The sequence below is a fragment of the Hydra vulgaris genome, chromosome 04 (genome assembly GCF_038396675.1).
Source record: "Hydra vulgaris chromosome 04, alternate assembly HydraT2T_AEP".
Taxonomy (NCBI): Eukaryota; Metazoa; Cnidaria; class Hydrozoa; order Anthoathecata; family Hydridae; genus Hydra; species Hydra vulgaris.
Window position 1 is genome coordinate 23,455,630 of NC_088923.1, and position 19,324 is coordinate 23,474,953.

The following is a 19,324-nucleotide window of genomic DNA, read 5'->3' on the forward strand; positions in this document are numbered from 1 at the left end:
TTTTTTTCAAAAACAAAAAATTTTTTTTTTTTTGAAAAAAATAAACGATCAAGAAACTTAAATAAATATTATTGAGGTGTATAGCAGATTTTTAGAGTTTAAAGTATTTTAAATTTAATTTTAGTGATTTATGATGGCAATTGCACTAATGATTGGTTGGAGTATAAAAATCATTGCTACAATTTTGTTAGTGGTTATTGGACAGGCACAAAAACATGGAATGATGCTCTTTTAACGTGCCAAAGCTATGGAGGTAGTTTGATAAAAATAGATGATCAAAAAGAAAATTATTTTATTTCAAATCACACTTATTGATGGTGGTCAGCTTACTGGATTGGTAGGGTTTTTTATTTATTAAAAAAATTAACTGCACGCATTTATAATTAACTGCACACGTGTCTCGTCTCATTTAGATTAAAATTAGAGTTGAGGGATTTTATTTTATTATCAGCTTTAATATTTACGCATTTGTGTATAACTAAATATGTTAAAAGGTTAACGGTTTATATAAGTATATATTTATCAGTTATACTTGTTAAATAAGTAAGGCATTGTAGTTTATTTGAGAATAATTAATTAAAACATACTTTTAATTTCAAAGTAATTTGAAATGGCGTGGATGGGAATGACTATTTTTTCAAGTTCTGATAATGCAAAAGGTATCTAAAAAAATTTATTGTTTATAATCCCATATATTATTTAAAACTCTCCAACCGTTTAAAAAAAGACTGTTTTACATTAACAGTAGCCAAATATGTAACATTTTAAAAGAAACTCTTTTTAAAGTAATTAAAGTTGTATATTAAATTAGAAATGATTATTGCTATGTTCAAACTTTCAACAGTTGAAGTTATAATAATACATTTCTGAAGATGTTTCAACATCTCCAGAAATTTATTATTAAATATCATATTTAAGAACTTAAAGATCTACAATAGATGATAAAAAATAATAAAATTGAAGTAAAATTAATTTACAAAAAAGGTTTTATGTTTTAAAATAATTTTACCATTACAAAAGAAACTTTAAGTTTCCGACAAATGAAATAAAAACATATTTTACAAAACAAATGTAACTCTCCTAAATCAATCTAACTTGTAATTTGTGATTGATTGCTTTTTTTTAAATAGAAAAAACTTCTAACCATTAGTTTTGAGTATAATTTAAAGCAAAATGAACCTGTTTATGGTGTAAATTTTTAAAAGGTTTTTACAAAGCTTTGATACCAGCTCTGGCCAGATAAGCAACATTGATAAAGAAGAAAGCGTTAACCATCTAGTTAAATGCTCTTTTTACGGTGTTCTGTGATACAACATGCAAAATGTGTACCGTTTGGTGTTCTTGAAGCACTTTATTAACTAATAAAAACAAACTAAAAGGTCATTTAAACATGATATTCAAGCAAATTTTAAACACAGAAGCAAAATTTAGATCAGAGCAAATAAATAAGAAGAAAAGGTTATTTTAGGAATAGTGAATCAACTATTCACAAATGAGAGAAATTTAGCAGGTTAAACAAAAGCTAAAATGCGTTACACAAAAATTTATTTTTAAATAATATTATTAAGAACTAACTTTAAAAATTCTGTTGAATACTTGTTTTAAAAGTTTTTCTATAAAGAAAATAGAACACTCTGCACCTTTGATAAAATAAATGATAATTCATTAAAAACCATTTAGTTTCAGAAACGTTAAACAAAAGCAAATGTGTAATTTTGAAATTTTGCAAAAATTAAAATTAACTATCGTAAAACAGGGTGATTAGGGGCAGAGAGTTAGAAATTGAAAGAAACCAGAAAAGTATATTATAATTTTTAAAACGTGGTCAATAGGGACAAAAAGAAAACAAAGCTAAAATAAGGTGCGTCATTAATTTTATTTAATAAAAATACACAGTTTCACATGAACAATTTTTTTTTCCTTTCTAAAAATTGCAAATATGAAAACATATTATTTATGTCTTTGTTGACTTAAATGTTTAATGACAATCATTATTTGAAAAAAAAATTTCATCATTATGATTGAGTTGCATCAGAAAACATCACTAGGACATTTGTTAGAATTCAATACTTAAATTTTTACTTAAATTTATCTATTATCTGTCTTTGTATGGAGTGTTTATGTCCTATTTGGGCTGTTTTTTTAGTTAGTATCCTTAACTATTTAGAAAATGTCCAAAAGACATTGTAAATACAACTAAAAATTAAAACAATGCACTATCTGTCAAGTCTGAGCCTCTGTGCTATTGTAATAAGGTTGCGTTTTGTTTTTACATATGCTATCATTATTACTGCTCAAACAGTGATAATGGTAAAAAAAATATTTTCTTCACTTTCTTATTGACTTTGAACAGTTTTTTAGGATTGAGTTTTGTTTAGAAATTTCTTTAAACAATTTTTTCAGCAAAAAATTTTTTTTAGCAAATATACTTTTCATTATTGCAAGAACATTGATTATTCCTAAGCAACTTTCCTAGTTTTTCTAGTTTTTGAACGTTTAACTGTTGAATTTAATTTTCTTTTATAACTGATTAAGCTGATAAAGCAAAGTTTTTGGTCTTATTACTGATTAAGCAGATATTAACAGATTGTAAAGATTTAAAATACCTCTTCGTGTGGTCAAAAATATGAAGAGAAAGAGCATGCTAAACCCTATTCATAATAAAACTCCGTGTAAACGCGCACGAATGAGTAACGGCATTGAGTAAGACAAAAATATTAAGCGATTACACCTCAAAATTTACGCTTGGAGGCATCTTTATATTATTGGTTACCATAAAGTCTTTAAATGAGTTTAATATGGTTTTTAACAACACATTAAAAGACCGTATTTGTATGCAACTATTAATAATACTATTAGTTAAAGATGCTGTTGATTAAGTAATTTTAATCGGTTAGGTGAAAAAAGAAATCGCCGCATTTTCAAATTATGAAACCTGCTGAAAATTGCTTTCGAGGTGGTATAATACCACGCAATACTTATATTTAAATCAATTTAAAACTAAATATTGTATTTTGTTTAACTTATATTTTCATGGATAATATTTTTAAAAGCATTTTATTTATATGTCAAAAAAATAAAGTTATTCAAAATTTCTGTTTTTTATGCAATATTTCTTCTGTTTTAGTATATTATTTTAGAAAAAAGCTTCTTTTTTCCTAAAATAACATATTAATACAGGACTATTTGGTATTTCAGCTACTTATACATTAATTTTTTATTCCCCAAAAATACAAAGCTGTAATTGTCAACTAAAATAAATTTATTAAACTTCAGAAAAAAATCATGATCACCAATTTTTAATGGCATGTTTTTAATGACTTTATTATGTATGAATATTTACGGGCTAGGCAATAAGACTATTTTTGACTTCTTCTTGCCCCGCCATTTGCATATATTATACAAAAGTAATTGTTTGTAACGGCAAATTTGGAAAAATAAAAATTTGTGAAAATTAAAAATCAGCCACTTTATTAAAGAATGTCTTTACGTAATAAAAAAAAGCAATAATCAATGACCAAATTAAATTTGAAAAAAAAATTAATTTCGTAATATTGTTTGAAAAATACAAATGATCTTTTAGACTAAAGTCGCTTACACAAACTTAATTTACTTCGTTATTCTTCGACAAATTTTAAGATGAAGTCCGTGTCATTTGAATACTTATTCACGAAAAAATAGTTAAATTAGTTTTTGCTTGAACTTTTGAATGAGGAACAGAATTTGATTGTCAGACCAACGTATAACTTAATTAAAGATAGTATTACAAATCCCCCAAATAATTGGGCTCAAAATTTATATGCTCATTACACTTGAACACTAAGAGATTAATGCATGAAATGAGAGACTTGTTAATGAACTTAAACTTAGTTTAGAGTGTTAAAAAAAACGTAATCAACTCGTTGCTCTTGCGCTAATGACATGAATGGGAGGTAAATATTTTAGGGGTTTATTGTTAACAGACCCCGATTATAGCAATACTTTTGAAAAGCTTTACATAAACATGAATATATATATGTTTGGAGTTTGCTTCATGTCGTTACAAACAGTTACATTCTCAATCAATAACAAAAAGCTTGCAATGGGCCTGATTTTAAATATGTCATTGGAATCTCGTTGTTTAAATACTGTGATTTACACTTTTGTTAACCTTTTTACTTTAAATTTTATAAAATTAAAGTAAAAAAAGTAACAAAATTATACTGAAAAAAAACAACTTGTTGTTAAATCATTTATATGATGAAATAACATTAGGACGATTTTCTTCACAATCGACCATATATGTTTAAATTTAAAAGTGTGTTTTTTGAATCACCCTGTTAATTACTCTTACTTTTTTAGCTTCATTTTCTTTCTTTTTTTAAAAATTAAACTAGATGTTATTTAAATCAGTTATTTAAAAGTTTTCTTTAAAAGACTGTCTGGTTTATAGTTCTTGCTTTGAAAATGGCTCTGCATTTTGCAATTTTGTTCTAAGTTTTGTATTTTGTTTTTTTTATTCAGCGTAGTTGTTGTTATAAACCAACGTAACCAAAATGAAAGTTATTTCTGGAAATGACTAAGTGGAACAATTGTTGTCTGGAACAGGCTAATTGAAATTAGTTCATTTCAGACATTAATAGCTATTAATAAATAAATAAAAAAAAATTAAGCTTCTTTTCTGTTAGAGTGGTTTTTACGACCAGGGCCGACCAGGATTATCGCGAACGGGGGATGAAGGGGTATCCCCTCCCCAAGATGTTATATATGCATTTGAGTTCGCTCATTTGTACATTTAGCATTTTAGTTGGCAAGTTTTGAAGTATAGTTGGCAAATGCCAAATGTTGAGAACCTTTTTTTTTTGTGTGTGTGTCTCTAGTTGGCAAAAAATACATACAACACCACCACCCTCCCCCATGAGAGACCTCCTCGGGACGGCCTTGACAACAACCACACCGAATAAGAGAAATGAAAAGCAGTGCATAGCTACAAATACGCTTTGCTCCTTTACGGTAAACTTTTATGAGGGCCACTAACCTAATTACTCCAGAAAAAAAAATTAATACTAAAACGAGTAAAGTAAAAAAAAAATTTTTTTGGTTTATTTGTTTTAGTATTAGTTTTTAAAAAAAAGCTTTGAAAAGACATTGAAATGACTTTTCAAGCTTTTTTGCAAAATATCTTTCTTTCTAAAAAGGTATAAACCCCAACTTTAAAGTAAAACAAAATAATAGAGAAAAAAAGTAAGGGTACAGCCCCCTACTTGCCGAGGGTACAACCCCCTACTTGCCGAGGGTACAACCCCCTACTTGCCGAGGAAACAAATTTGACTTGCATGTTCACACAAATGTTGTCAAGAGAAAGTAAAATCAAAGTAAAGACAGAAAGAAAAAAGAAAATCAAAACAAAAAAAAAGAGATTTAAAAAAGTGGAGTTCTTCAGTTGGCTTTTAAAACAATTTTAACATGTAAGTTAATTAAATTTACGCAAATGCTGGAAATTTCAGAGCTCTAGCAAGTCTGGAAGGAAGTGAAAAATCAATTGCAAGATTCCGGGTCAACTGATAGCCGAAAAACAAATTGAGAGGTCAAACTAATGTTTGAAAAAAAAATTACAAGTTTTTTCTTAAGCACTATTTTAATTGAATAAGATTTTATTTTTCTAATCATCCTTGTGCGGGTTGGACACCAACGCAACAAAAAGGAGGTTATTAGGGTTCCCACAGTCTATAATAGGAAATTGAACAGCCTTCCTTACCGTCTTTTTTTAAATTGACTATATTTGATAAAAAGCAATAAACGATTATATCTTATAAACACTCCTTTAATCATGTAAGTTATATCAGATAGTTTAAATGACTTACAATTTTGTGAAACTGTTTTAGCAATCGATGTACTTGCGGATAGCAAAATTTTTATACTGCGTCATATAACCATAACAAAATACTTAATTAAAATAGAAAATGCAAAAAAAAAAACTGGTGAAAAAGCGCGCTCTAACGAACAGTGGCTTAGTCAAGGTTTACACATGCAAGAATTACCCATAGTTTAGAAATTATGTTGTATGTTGTTAGTTAAATCATATGATGAAAGTTCTTAGCAAAGAGATCTGCTATTTTTTAGGTGACGTTACAAAATCTGAGTCAAGCAAGAGAGGAAGAATAACTTAACTAAACAACTTAACTAAGCAACTTAACAACTTAATTCAACAAACAACGTGTTTAAAGAGAAGTTGGTCGAAATTAGCAGTCATAAAGTAAGGAAACTATCAGTAAATAAAGTTATGCCGTATTTTCTACGGCCTATTTAAAAAAGGCGTAACTATCGGGAGTGCTGGAACTTTTATAATGGAACTTTTTTATAATGGAACTTTTATAATGGAACTTTTTTTTATAATTGACCAAAATAAAAGAATTCAAATTTATTATTTTATCAAATACGTTTCCATTACATTAAGCGGTAGTGGTGTTGTGGTGAAGCGCTCGCTTCATAAGCGAGAGGTTCCGAGTTCGATCCCCACCACGTCCCTGGTAGTACCGCGCTCAACTTGTTTCTCGGCGCAGCGGCCTTGTTTGTCGAGGTTCGTGTTACGGAGTTATAGAGTTGAGAGAGGGTTATAACCACTATTAAGTAGCCTCCTCACCTGAAGTGGCCTTCTTGGCCTTGAGGAGGTGAATAACAAAAAAAAAAAAAAAAAAAAATCTTTTATAAATGTATTTATACATCGCCCAAAATTTTGTTGGACCCTATTTTGACCAATAATTATAGACAATATTAAAAAGAAAGTAGGCTTTTCATCCTAAAGAAAATTGAGTCAATTTCCATGGCTTTTAGACTCAAAAAAGTAAATATATTTTCTTAGACAACTGCTCCACTAAATAAAAACATATAAAAATATTTATATGCTTAGAATCTTTAAATATTTTAAGCTTTTTTTGATATAACTTGTCTTTTATTTAAAACACCTTATATAAAAGGTGCATAAAACTACACAACCTAGTGTACTGTGATTTTTCGTAACTAGAATTTACAAAAAACTTAATTTAATAAATTTCGATAGTTGATTCAAATATTTATTTGATAATTGTATTAATCTACTACATTATTTTAAATAGGTCTTAATGATATTCAGACTGAGGGAACATATAAGTGGTCTGATAATACAACAGCATTGTTTTTTAATTGGGAAAATAAGGAACCCACTGAGTTAGATGGAGATGAAGACTGTGTGGAGACAAATCGTGATGGTTGGAATGATCTTAACTGCAACGCAACGCTTGGATTTATTTGTAAAAAAGGTAAACAACATTTAGTATATTTTTGTAATTCTTTAATACCCATTTGAATGCGAAATATTAAATATTTTTTGTGAGTTCTGACAGAGATCTTGCCATCTCCATTTATGCTTAAATGAAGAGCTGACTTGTATTTAAGTACTTTTTGTTTATTGAAGTTTATTATTGTTTATTGAAGTTATGTATTTAATTTTATTATTTATTGCGTGTTATTATTTATTATATACAGGGCCGCCGAGAGCCGCCACGCCGCCTGGGATAGCAACCTTGATTGGCGCTCTTGTTTATCAAAATTTCCTTATTTTATAGATGAATGACCTTTTCTTCATTATTATTTTAGGTACGTTTTTTCATTTGGCGCCCCTTCGACAAGTGTCCTTTTCGCCTCTCCCCAAAAATTTAAAAATACTAAACTTAACTACTAATTAACTAGTTAGAACTTTAGTCTTTTAAAATTTCGTCTTTATAATTTTTTACTCGGAAAATTTAAAGATAGACAAATCTTGGTATATTTTTGTTTCTTGAGATATAGAAATTAATGTAACAATATATAAAATAACCTGGCTAAACACGGTGTTACTTTTTGTTCAAAAACCTCGTGATATTTGCGCGTCTTTTCAAATTCACAGGAATAGTAATTAAAAACCATTTAAAATTAACTCTAAAATTTTAATAGACCAATCAATATTGAAAGTCATCTGTGAATGGTTTCAATCGGAAAAGACATTTTGAAATATAATAAACAAGCGTATGAATCATATTAAGTCTATATGATATAAGGTATTTTTATTGAAATATTTAAATTGATCAAATAGTAGATACCCAGTGGGCACAGTACGTTTTTAAAACGTTCTTTGGACGTTTTTATTAGGTTTAAACCTTATAAAAACGTCTAAAAAACGTTTTAAAAGCGTTTTAAAAACGTACCGTGCCCACTGGGTAGTTAAATATCATTAAAAAGAGCTTCAATACAATATTTTAATGGTGAAAAATTAATTAAAATCGAACTATTTTACAAAAAGTTATAACGTCTTAAGTAACAAATTTTTAACTTGTAGATTTGTTGAAACTGTGGTGAAAATTTAGTTTTTATATATCTAAATTGTTATAATTTATTCAATTTTTATCTGAATAGATAAAACTTGGTATCAAAAGAAAGGTGTAACATTGTGCTAAAAATTTATATTCTCGCCGCTTCTCGCCACTGGGCATATCTTGGGCAATAGAGGGGGTGCAGAATCATTATCCTAACCGTAAAAATGCAAATTTTTTTCATAAAATTGTATTTTTTTACAATTTTTTTTATACATTAATACTAAAATTTTATTCCAGACCACAAATTTTATAACTGCCTTATTAAAATCTTTGCTCAAGTGTTAGTACTCTTGAGCTCTTAATAAAAAGAAGGGGGCGGGGACGTTTATTAATTTTAGAAAATTTTCCCACCCACCCTAAGCTTATAAAGACTCCTTTTAATAATTTTTACTTGTTATAAATTAAAAAATTTTAGTTCAAAACTAGAAAAAATTTATAATGTAAATCTCAATATGTCGATTTCGTTTAATTTCTAGCCTAAGTATAAAACCTTTATCAGCATATTATATCCTAATAAGATTTTGATAAAAAAGCAGTTAAAAAAAATGCGCATTTGACCCTAAGCCACGCTAGAATTAAATAGTTTTTTGCCGTGTTTTGTAAAAATACTAGTTTAGATCAAGTTGAAATTTTTTTAAAAATTACTTATATTGTAACAAGGCGTCTTTTTATTTAAATAAAGTCTCTAATCAAATTAATAATTATGCTATATTATTGAAATTTATTTTTTCTAAAAAGTCTAATATTGTTGGTTGCATTTAAAGACACCCTTGCATAAATATCAATATTTTTAATATTATCATGATGTCTTATTTTTAAAAAAATCTGCTGGAAATAAATTTTTTTTTTTTACTTGGTGATTATAATATTGATCTGATACAATCAAATAATGATATTGCGACGTCTGATTTTTTTAAACCTATTTTCTTTTTATATTGTTCGCCTTTTATCACTTTGCCGACTAGAATTACTGATCGCTCCGCTTCAGTTATTGATAATATTTTATGGAATTTAATTACAAATGAAACTTTTTTGGGAAATTTTACAACTTTTGCTTCGGATCATTTACCTCAAACTTGAATTCGTCCAAATTTCAATAAATTATTCATACCAACCAGTCACAATTTATATAGCAGAAGTTTTAGAAACTTCAATCAAGAAAACCTTCAACTCCGATTTATCAAAAACTGACTGGGATGATTTTATAAAGTCCAATGATACTATCTCTTGTTTTCCAACGTTTATTAATGAAACAAAATTGATTTTAAAACACTATGCCCCACTTCAATAATTAAGTATCAATAACTTCAAACGTCGATTCAAATCATGGATTACAAAAAGAAATTTAAAATCTATTTAAGTGCGTAATCTTTTTAAACAAAAAATGTCAAGATCTAAAGATCTTATTAATATATATAAGTTTTAAAGTATTTTTAAAAGATATAAATATATGATAATTACATTAATTAAACTTGGCAAAAAAACCCATTAAAATTTTTTTCAGAAAATGTAAAATGTTCTTCGTGAACTTTGGAAAGACATTAACATTCTGATAAATGTCAAAAATTTTAATCAATCATTTCTTAACTGTTTGCAAGAAAATGAAACTTATATAACTGAACCAACTCTTATCTCTGAATCATTTAACACTTTTTTTTACCAATGTTGCTCATAAACTCAAATTTAATATTTGTTCGTCATACATTAACTATCAAAAGTATCTTTTTAAAAGTTTACAAATATCCAAATTTACATAGTTTACTATTATCCCCAACAAATATTCCTGAAATTTCATCTCTTTTATCTAAATTGAATCCAAAAAAATCATCAAGTTCATTAAATCATTCCCAAATTTTACCTTTAATATTTTCTATCATTTTTTAAACTGTTATTTTGAAATTATCTTGCATTATTGCAATATTTAAAAATAGCTCTAAACATTCATGCACTAACTATAGACCTATTTCTCTTTTAACTAACATTAGTAAGCTTCTTGAAAAATTCATGCATTCTAGAGTATACTCTTTTCTAAACTCATTAAATTATTTAAATGGTTTTTAATTTGATTTTCAATCAAAACAATTTACTTGCCATGCATTAACAAGTGTAACAGAAAAAATTAGAAAAGCTCTTTATACAGGTCATTTCGTTTAAGATGTTTTTATTGATTTACAAAAAGCTTTCGATACCGTTGACCATACTATTTTGATTTCTAAATGAAACTATTGTAGAAATTCCGTTTTTTAAATGACTAGTTTAGGTCTAATCTTTCAGGTCGAAAACAATTTGTAAGCTTTAATGGTTTTAATTCTAGTAATAAATCAGTTTTGTGTAGTTTTCCTCAAGATTCTATTCTTGGTCCTCCTTTATTTTTAATTTACGTTAACAACCTAACCAACTCTATTCAATTCTCGTTAGTTCAACTGTTACTGATGATACAAATTTCTTGCACATCATCATATCGTATCATTATCCTTTGAGAGCTATTAAATATTTTGGAGCATTAATTGACTGCAATCTTTCATGGAACTTTCACATTGATTTACAAAAAACTCTCGTCCAAACGGTTATGTTTTCAAAAATTCGTCATTATATCGATAAAGTTACATTTAAGAATACTTACTATGCAATGTTATCATCTCATCTAAGCTATTGCTATCAAGTTTGGAGTCAAGTTGGAAACTATCGTATTAACAAGTTGCTACTGTCTCCGCGTCAACCTAATAGGTAAATAAACTTCATTTTTAAATCAGGTATAATGGAGTCTTTCAAAAAATTTAACATTCCAATATATCCATTGCTAATAAAGTATGTTAATTTTCTTTTTGTTTTAGACTCCTTAAATAAAAATTTAAAGTCTTTCATTACAAACTTGTTTACTGAAAGTAGAATAGTACATTTCTACCGTAGTAGAAATGTACTAGTCTACTAAGTACATTTACAAATAGAATTAATAAAAAGTACAAAGTAAACTAGAACATTTCTGCGTCTGTGAATTTTACAGGAGCATTGTATGAATTTTGAATGAGTCAAAAAAAACTACATCCAAAAATACCTTTTCTCTATCTTAAACAAAATCAATGGGCTGGCACCGATAGGGCTCTTATGGTAGCAAAAATAAGTGAAACCCTTAATCACATTGTTTTTTTGTTTTAAGGGCATAGGAAATTTCCAATAAAGTGCATGCAAATTTCCATATCTTTAACCACGCACTCCGTCCATTAAGTTATTCGGCACGTTTAAAAAAATATATTTATATCTAAGGTTTTAAAAATATAGCTATTCTAAACTTTAGCATCGCACCACTTTTTTTTCTGCTCATTATTGCTATGCTAAAACGGATTTTTCCAATAAATTTATCAATATTAGAAAAAATACAAGTTTGTTGTCAAATTTTTCAATTATATATATACATAAAAATTAATAATCAAATATAAAAAAATTACATGTATTTTCAGTATTATACTTAAGCAAGAAATCCTTAAGAAGATTTGATGATTTTATCAAATTGTGGGCAATCTCATTGTACTAAATTTTTATGTCATTCTTAACGATCATTGAAATATGTGATCTGAGGTGCTCTTTACCCAACAGAATACAAAATCTTCAACTTTGAAAAAGCTTGCTCACACTTGACTTAAGTGCAAGGGAGACATAATTCTATTTTATATGCAACATACATATTTGAATATCCAGAACAATGTAAATTGTATCGATGGATAAAACAAAGAAAGCAACTCAAACATCTGTTGCAGAGTTGTGTTTCTCTGATTCAGTTTCATCAGTCTTACAAACAAATGGAAAATTAGTTTCTCTCTGTATACCAGCAAGGTTGGCTAAATCATGAAAAATGTAGTCGTTAATATGGTCACGCAAAGATAGAAAGTTTTGAGGATCCAGACAAGCAATACCCCTTAAGACACGGACATCATTTTTTTGGAAACGGTCTTTGATTGGTTTAGTGACAGGATCCACAATAAAGTAGAATACATTATTCTTCATACATTCATCTTAAACCGTCTTACTCGTTCCTTAAATTCTTGCCTGCTTTTATCACTTGTATTTTCACCAGGTATCTGCTTTCTTTGTCAAGCTATATTTTGTGGGAGCTCAATTTCAAATGTTTCTTTGATACCTTTGTTAGCTTCAAATATGATATTGCTAGCCAATCTTGCAAATTTTTCAGCTTTCATGAGAATATCAGGAAATTTTCACCGACTGCAATGAGGCGGTTTAAAGTGGTTTCTACAATCTTCATAGTAACTAGAAGCTCCAAGCCATCCGTTTATAAATATTTTGAAACAGGTGTGCATATATTGCGCTATGCTACCAATTTTTAGGAGTCAAAACATAAATGTGGTCGCTGCATGCAGCAATCACGTTTATGCCTCTAAGTTATAATTATATTTGCCACTAAGTTATTGTAACCAAATATGATTTTTATTTTGTTCAAAGAACATAGCTATTAACACAAAATTAAAAATCAAAGATTTTAATCTTAGTTTTAAGTTTGTTGTTATATACTTTATTTTATTATAATAATAAATTTTTTTAAATTATATACACAAAAATTTTCTAAAAATATTTGTTCTTGAAAAATAAAAAATTTTTTAGATTAACCCGTTTTACCCTATTTAAAGTTAAACTCAAATTGTATTTCCCTTAATATTTTTTGTAAATGCAAAGAGTTGAAATATAATGTTTGCTAAGAAATAAAAATATTTAAAATGATAAAATCTCCAGCCCAATTAAATATTTCTGAGTCTCTTTGATTGGGAAACACTGGCTTCTTATAAGCCAGTGCCTAATATTATGATTATTATTACGTTCTGAGTCAGAACTTCTGGATATCTCTATAAAGTAATCGTCGTGAGGAGGGGGTCCAAAAATATTTTTGTAGCAGCACATTTTATCCTTTTCAGAGTTGTTGTTGTTGTTGTTGTTGTTGTTGTTGTTGTTGTTATTGTTATTTAACCTAATAAATTAAATGATTTTATCTTCTTAACTGCAGGATAACCTTTTTTACGTATTTGATTTGAATTTGCATCGTTAATATCCCATATCTTTTTTGATGAAATACTATCTGCGATAAACATTTGCTTTTGTAGTATTCCATGAGAAAGTGGGACAGGCATATAACCCACCATCTTAGATTTTCTTTATACTTTGTAAAAATGGTCACCTATATAACATAGACTACCTTGAAAAATTTTAGCACTGGTATCGAATAGATTTTGGAGATATTGTTATTTTAAAATCAGGAGTTTTTAGCAATTTTTTATGTTCGGCGGCCATTTTGATTTTGCCATAGTTTTTGTTTTACAAGTTACTGTTCAACTAAACATGTAATTAAGCTGAAAATTAGCACCAGTATAGTTTTTAGGACGAGGAATCAGAATATGATATTTGTTTTTAATAAAAATATTAAGAGCTATATCAAAATTGGGATTGTACTTCACCTACAGAGATTTTTGAAATTTTAACAAAGACAGAAAGGTGGTCTGGTAAACATGGTAGCATTAATTTTTTGTATATATTTTTTTGTTTTTATTAAAATTGATAAATTTAATGAGTTTTTTAGTGCAAAATTTAGTGGTGGGTTATTTGAAATTTTTTGTAAAAATATATGAGTAATATGTGAAAAAATGAGTTTTATAGGTCAGTGTTCATAATTTTGTTTAAATTAATTGACATTGATAATTTTCATTAGTCATCAAATATTATACAAAAGAAAACTTTTTAACCTATTGTTTAAAGAAACTTTAGTTCAAATAAATATTTCTTTTTAAAATAAATTTTTGCTTTCTAATTAATGCCACATAATATGGTGCACACAAAATCAATTGGATTGAAAGATTTATCAAGCTATTCAGAGAGAAATAAAAATTTATTTTTATGGAGATCTGGGCTATTAATATTAAACGTTAATGTTAAAATCTGTTTACATCATGAGCAAATTTTACTTAACCGGTTTGCTAATTCCCTAAAAAATTGCATCGACCCATTTAAAAGGCATAAAACTAATACAAAAGGTAAATTTATATATTTTTAACTTATTGTACTGTCTTTTTACAAAAAATGCATCTAGTACACTTTCAATTAGTTTGAAAAATTTTAATTTTTTTATGTTATTTCTTGCGATTTTTATTCTTTTATAATATATTTATAGGTGGTTTGCGAGAAACTGATATTCAACTGGCAAAGGAATGTGTTCAATTAGTATTGAAACAACACCTGGTTTTAAAATGTGTCCTTCATGTCGAAAAGAAATGGTAAAAAAAATAGATGATTCGTCTACTTTACAGGATCACAATGGTGAAGATAATTTTCTGGAACAAACATTTTTTGATAAAGACTTTATGTCTTTTTGTTTGAAACAATTGCACAAGAAAAAGAACTTATAAACACATAGTTTTGATAAATTAGATGTATCACCAGTAAAATTTCATGTTGTTCCACAACATGCTAAAAATTTTCTAGGGAAAAGAAAATTATTGCAAGCTACTGATGTTATGTCGAAAAAGCTATCAGTTATCCTCAATGTTAACGCAACAGACCTGAAAAATAATGTTACCGAGGAGCCCAATGTTGAACATCAAAAGAAAGCTGAAGATCTATATAAATTGATACTTTCAATGCAAGAAAAATTGAAAACAGCAAATAGAAGAGAAAAGATTCAGATTTTAACATTGGTTCCAGATTCGTGATCATTAAAGAAAGCAACTGAAGTATTTAATATATCAAAGTCAACCATAACTAAAGCAAGAAAACTTAAATTTGAAAAAAAAATATTAACACTTCCAGAAAAAACTAACATTGTTAGAATTGAATTAGATATTACTGATAAGGTGGAAAGCTTCTATTGTAATGATCAGTTTAGTCGGCAGTTGCCAGGTGTGAAAGATTTTGTAAGTGTATCCAAAAATAAACATGTATCAAAGCGATTACTTCTTTGCAATTTAAAGGAATTGTTTATTGAATTCAAACTAGAGCACCCTCAATCCAAATTAGGATTTTCTAAATTTGCTTAGTTAAAGCCAAAATGGTGTATTTATGCTAATCAAAAAGGAACCCATGCTGTTTGTATATGTGTAATACACCAAAACCTAAAGCTTATACTTAACGCAGTTAAACTGGAAAAGAATTACCATGAACTTATTGAGAAGATTGTTTGTAGCAGAGAGTCAAGGGAATGCGTGGTCCATAGATGTAATCGTTGCCCTGGAATTCAAAATATTATAAATTATATAACTGCAAATCTATTGCAAAATGAAGGATTATTTGAAGAGAATGACAAAGTTGATGAAGATGAAATAACTGAATACAAACAGTGGAGTACAACAGATAGAGCAGAGCTTCTAAGTTACACATCTACAATAAGCGAATTCATTGAAAGTCTTAGTGAAAAACTTGATAGCATAACATCTCACTCTTATATTGCTAAAGCACAAAGTAAATATTTAAATACATTTTTGTCATCTGTACCCATAAATGAAATTATTATTTTGGTTGATTTTGCAGAATACTTTAAATTTGTCATACAAGACGAAATCCAGAGTAACCACTAGAACCAACAGTAATGCACACTACATCCTGTAGTTATTTATAACAAAAACGATGAGGGTGCTACTAAAAGTCAACCAACGTCTTTATGTTTTAAATCTGATGACTTAACACATGGTGTTGGATTTATTTATTGTATAGTAATAAGAACTGTCCAATTTTGTACAAGAATTATTTCCCAATGCCACAAAAATCCACCATTTCTCTGATAATTGTGCTGGCCAATACAAAAATTGCAAACATTTTTTAAATTTATGCCATCGTGTTGAAGATTTTGGGATGCAATGTGAATGGAATTTCTTTGCAACATCACATGGAAAGTCCCCATGTAGTGGCATTGGTGGAACATTTAAAAGACTTGTTTCAAGTGTTAGTCTTCAATGTCCAATTAACTTACAAATTTAGAACGCTGAAGAAATGTTCAATTTTTCAAAAGATAACATATTTGGCATCCACTTCTTTTTTTTAAAAAGCAAAGATATTTTATCGGTCCGTAAATCATTGACTCTCCGAATGAATAATGCAAAGACTTTACCTGGTACAAAAAGTTTCCACCAATTTATTCCTCAGGATGCAACAAGCATAAATGTCAAAAGAGTCTCTGAGCAAGACGAATTTAATCTAACATTCAACCTTACTGGCTCAAATCAATATCTTCAAGAAACCATTGCAGGAAAATATTATATCTGCAAATATGATATGTTTAACTGGGTTGGTTTGGTATTTGAAATTGATGAAAGAAATGAAGATGCCCTTGTAAAATTCATGCACCCTTATTTACCTAACACCTCATTACACTGGCCAAGTAGAGATGTTTGGTGTTGGGTTCCAAAGCCCCATATTTTAATTATGATAAAAAAACCATTGTCTTCAAGAACAGGGCGCATATACCAGATAGACACAGATGATTTGCCCAAAATCCAATCTTTAAATTAACTCAATCATATTACACCAGTTTTCTTTTTTAAGCAATTTATAAATTATTCAGACGCAAGTTCTGGTTTTTTATTGACTAGTTTTTTATTTAAAACATGTATTTGTTTGATTATTTTGACTCAATATCATTTACTCAATCATTTATTATGAATTTTTAATTTTAACTAATGTTAAATAATAATTTCGTAATAATGGGTTTTTTTTCTTATAATTGACGTTTTCAAAATAAGCAATTTCTTAATAAGTAACATCCAAATGTACTTTTTCATTATAATTTGTTTAATAATTTATAAAAATCCTCAAAAAACCCATTTTAATAAAAACGTAAAAAAATTCTCAAAAAATTATTGCTACCATGGTTACCAGACCTCCTTTCTGCCCTTGTTAAAATTTCAAAAGTAGGTGAAGTACAATCCCAATATTGATAAACTTCTTTTTTAAAAACAAATATCATATTCTAATTCCTCGTCTTTAAAACTATACTGGTGCTAATTTTCAGCTTAATTACATGTTTAGTTGAACTGTAACTTGTAAAACAAAAACTATGGTAAAATCAAAATGGCCGCCGAACAAAAAAAACTGCTAAAAACAACTAATTTTAATGTAACAATATCTCCAAAACTTATTCGATAACAGTGCTAAAATTTTGCTAGGTAGTCTATGTTATATAGGTGACCATTTTTACAAAGTATGAAAGAAATCTGAAATGGTGGGTTACAAACCTTAAAAATTTGTCCCACTTTCTCATGGAATACCTCTTTTTTATTTCACACATTTTCTTAACAATTAGCATGCTGCCTTTTGAACCTGCTTGTGGAGTAGTATTTTTTGGCCTAATTATGCAGTAGAGGTGTGGAAAACAGTTTTTGACCAGAATTATTAGATTCCTTGCTTCTGATTTCCGCATAGAATACAAACTGTATCAAGTTAGATGGATCATTTATTTTAAAAAGCTTCCAAACAAGGCTTGTCATTATAGAATGTTAACTGTCTCGATGTTTTATAATATTTTACAAATCAAATTATCTATTGTAGGTTTTGTAATAAAAGTTAAATACCTTTTAAAGGTTTTGTAAAAAAATATCTGGTCATACTTATGAACTTGCACTATGCTTCATAATTCAAGTTTAAAAGTACTTTAATGCATAACCAGGGTGTAAATCAGGATAAAATGTTATATCTGTATTATGTATAAATGTTATGTCTGTGATGTTGACTCATCAAAATATCTATTGTATGTTTTGTAATAAAAACAAAACATCTTTTTAAGGTTTTGTAAAAAAATATCATGCCGTACTTTTGAACTTAGTTAAAGTACTTAAGTGCATAACCAGGGTGTAAATCAGGATATAAATATTGTGTCTGTAATATGTATGAAGAAAATGTTTGTAAATTTAATGTATGTATATATGTTATTAAATGTATGCACTTATATGTATTATATATTTAATAGTCAGACATTAAAAAGTGAACAAAAACAGCATGAGAATACTTTTCTTTGCATACATTGATTAACTTTAGAAAGAAAAATTTAGTTTAAACTTTAAGTTAGTCTAAACTCTAAAGTTTCGTTTTTAGTTTTATTTGTAGCAAAAATTCAAAGTCTAGAATGTTTTAAGGTTTTGTAATTGGTTGTTTTTTAGCTAAAAATGGTGGTAATTGTACTGGTGTTTGGAATAATATTTGGAATAATGGAAGCTATTGCTATACGTATTGGTATTATTACAGATTATTAACTTGGCATCAATCTCAATTAGCTTGTCAGAACTATGGTGGAAGTTTGTTAAGTATAGCTAGTCAAGAAGAATATTTCATAATTTTGAAATACATTAGTTGGACTGATATTCAGTTCTGGATTGGTATGCTTTTAATTTTTATTAAAATTTTAATATTAATATATATTTATAATGTATAAATTTGATTAAAAAAAAACTTCTTTTAAATAATTCACAATTACATTAACTAATTCTATCATTTTTAATTGCATACTCTGAAACATTCAGTTTAAGTTAGTTGAAGTTTTATGAAAAAAAATAAATAAAAACAAATATTTTTTTCATTTTGTTTAAACATCTTAAAAAAATTATTTTCTACAAAGTTGGTTATGATAATGTGAAAATATGCAACTATTTCAAAGTAATTTTTTGAATTATTTAAAAAGGTTTAAATGACATTCAGACTGAAGGAAAGTTTGTTTGGGATGACAATACAACATCGCAGTTTTTTAATTGGAGAAGTAAGGCACCTGATAATATGAATATTAGTGATGATTGTGTGGGAATGATTAATCATTATTGGAATGACTTAAGTTGTGATACATACCTTGGATATATTTGTGAAGTCAGAAAAGGTATATTATATATACTAATGATCATAATTATATGATGAAAATTACTAATGTGGTTTTGATGAGCTTTAAATATTATATCAAAAACTGAATTAATAAAATAATACTA

General features: G+C 27.7%; 1 protein-coding gene across 3 annotated transcripts in view; it reads left to right on the forward strand.

The window, feature by feature from the left end:
- LOC136079663 (von Willebrand factor D and EGF domain-containing protein-like) overlaps positions 1 to 19,324 on the forward strand; it is a 174,926-nt gene that overhangs the window by 47,332 nt on the left and 108,270 nt on the right. For 2 of the 3 annotated variants that reach the window (XM_065795830.1, XM_065795831.1), the window contains 4 exons: positions 125 to 337; positions 7,095 to 7,277; positions 18,512 to 18,727; positions 19,030 to 19,218. In XM_065795830.1, the coding sequence (XP_065651902.1) occupies positions 19,122 to 19,218 (97 nt within the window). In that variant the 5' untranslated portion in view covers positions 125 to 337; positions 7,095 to 7,277; positions 18,512 to 18,727; positions 19,030 to 19,121. Of the gene's footprint in view, positions 1 to 124; positions 338 to 552; positions 660 to 7,094; positions 7,278 to 18,511; positions 18,728 to 19,029; positions 19,219 to 19,324 lie in introns of those variants that run through there. The other variant, XM_065795829.1, reaches the window with a different exon arrangement.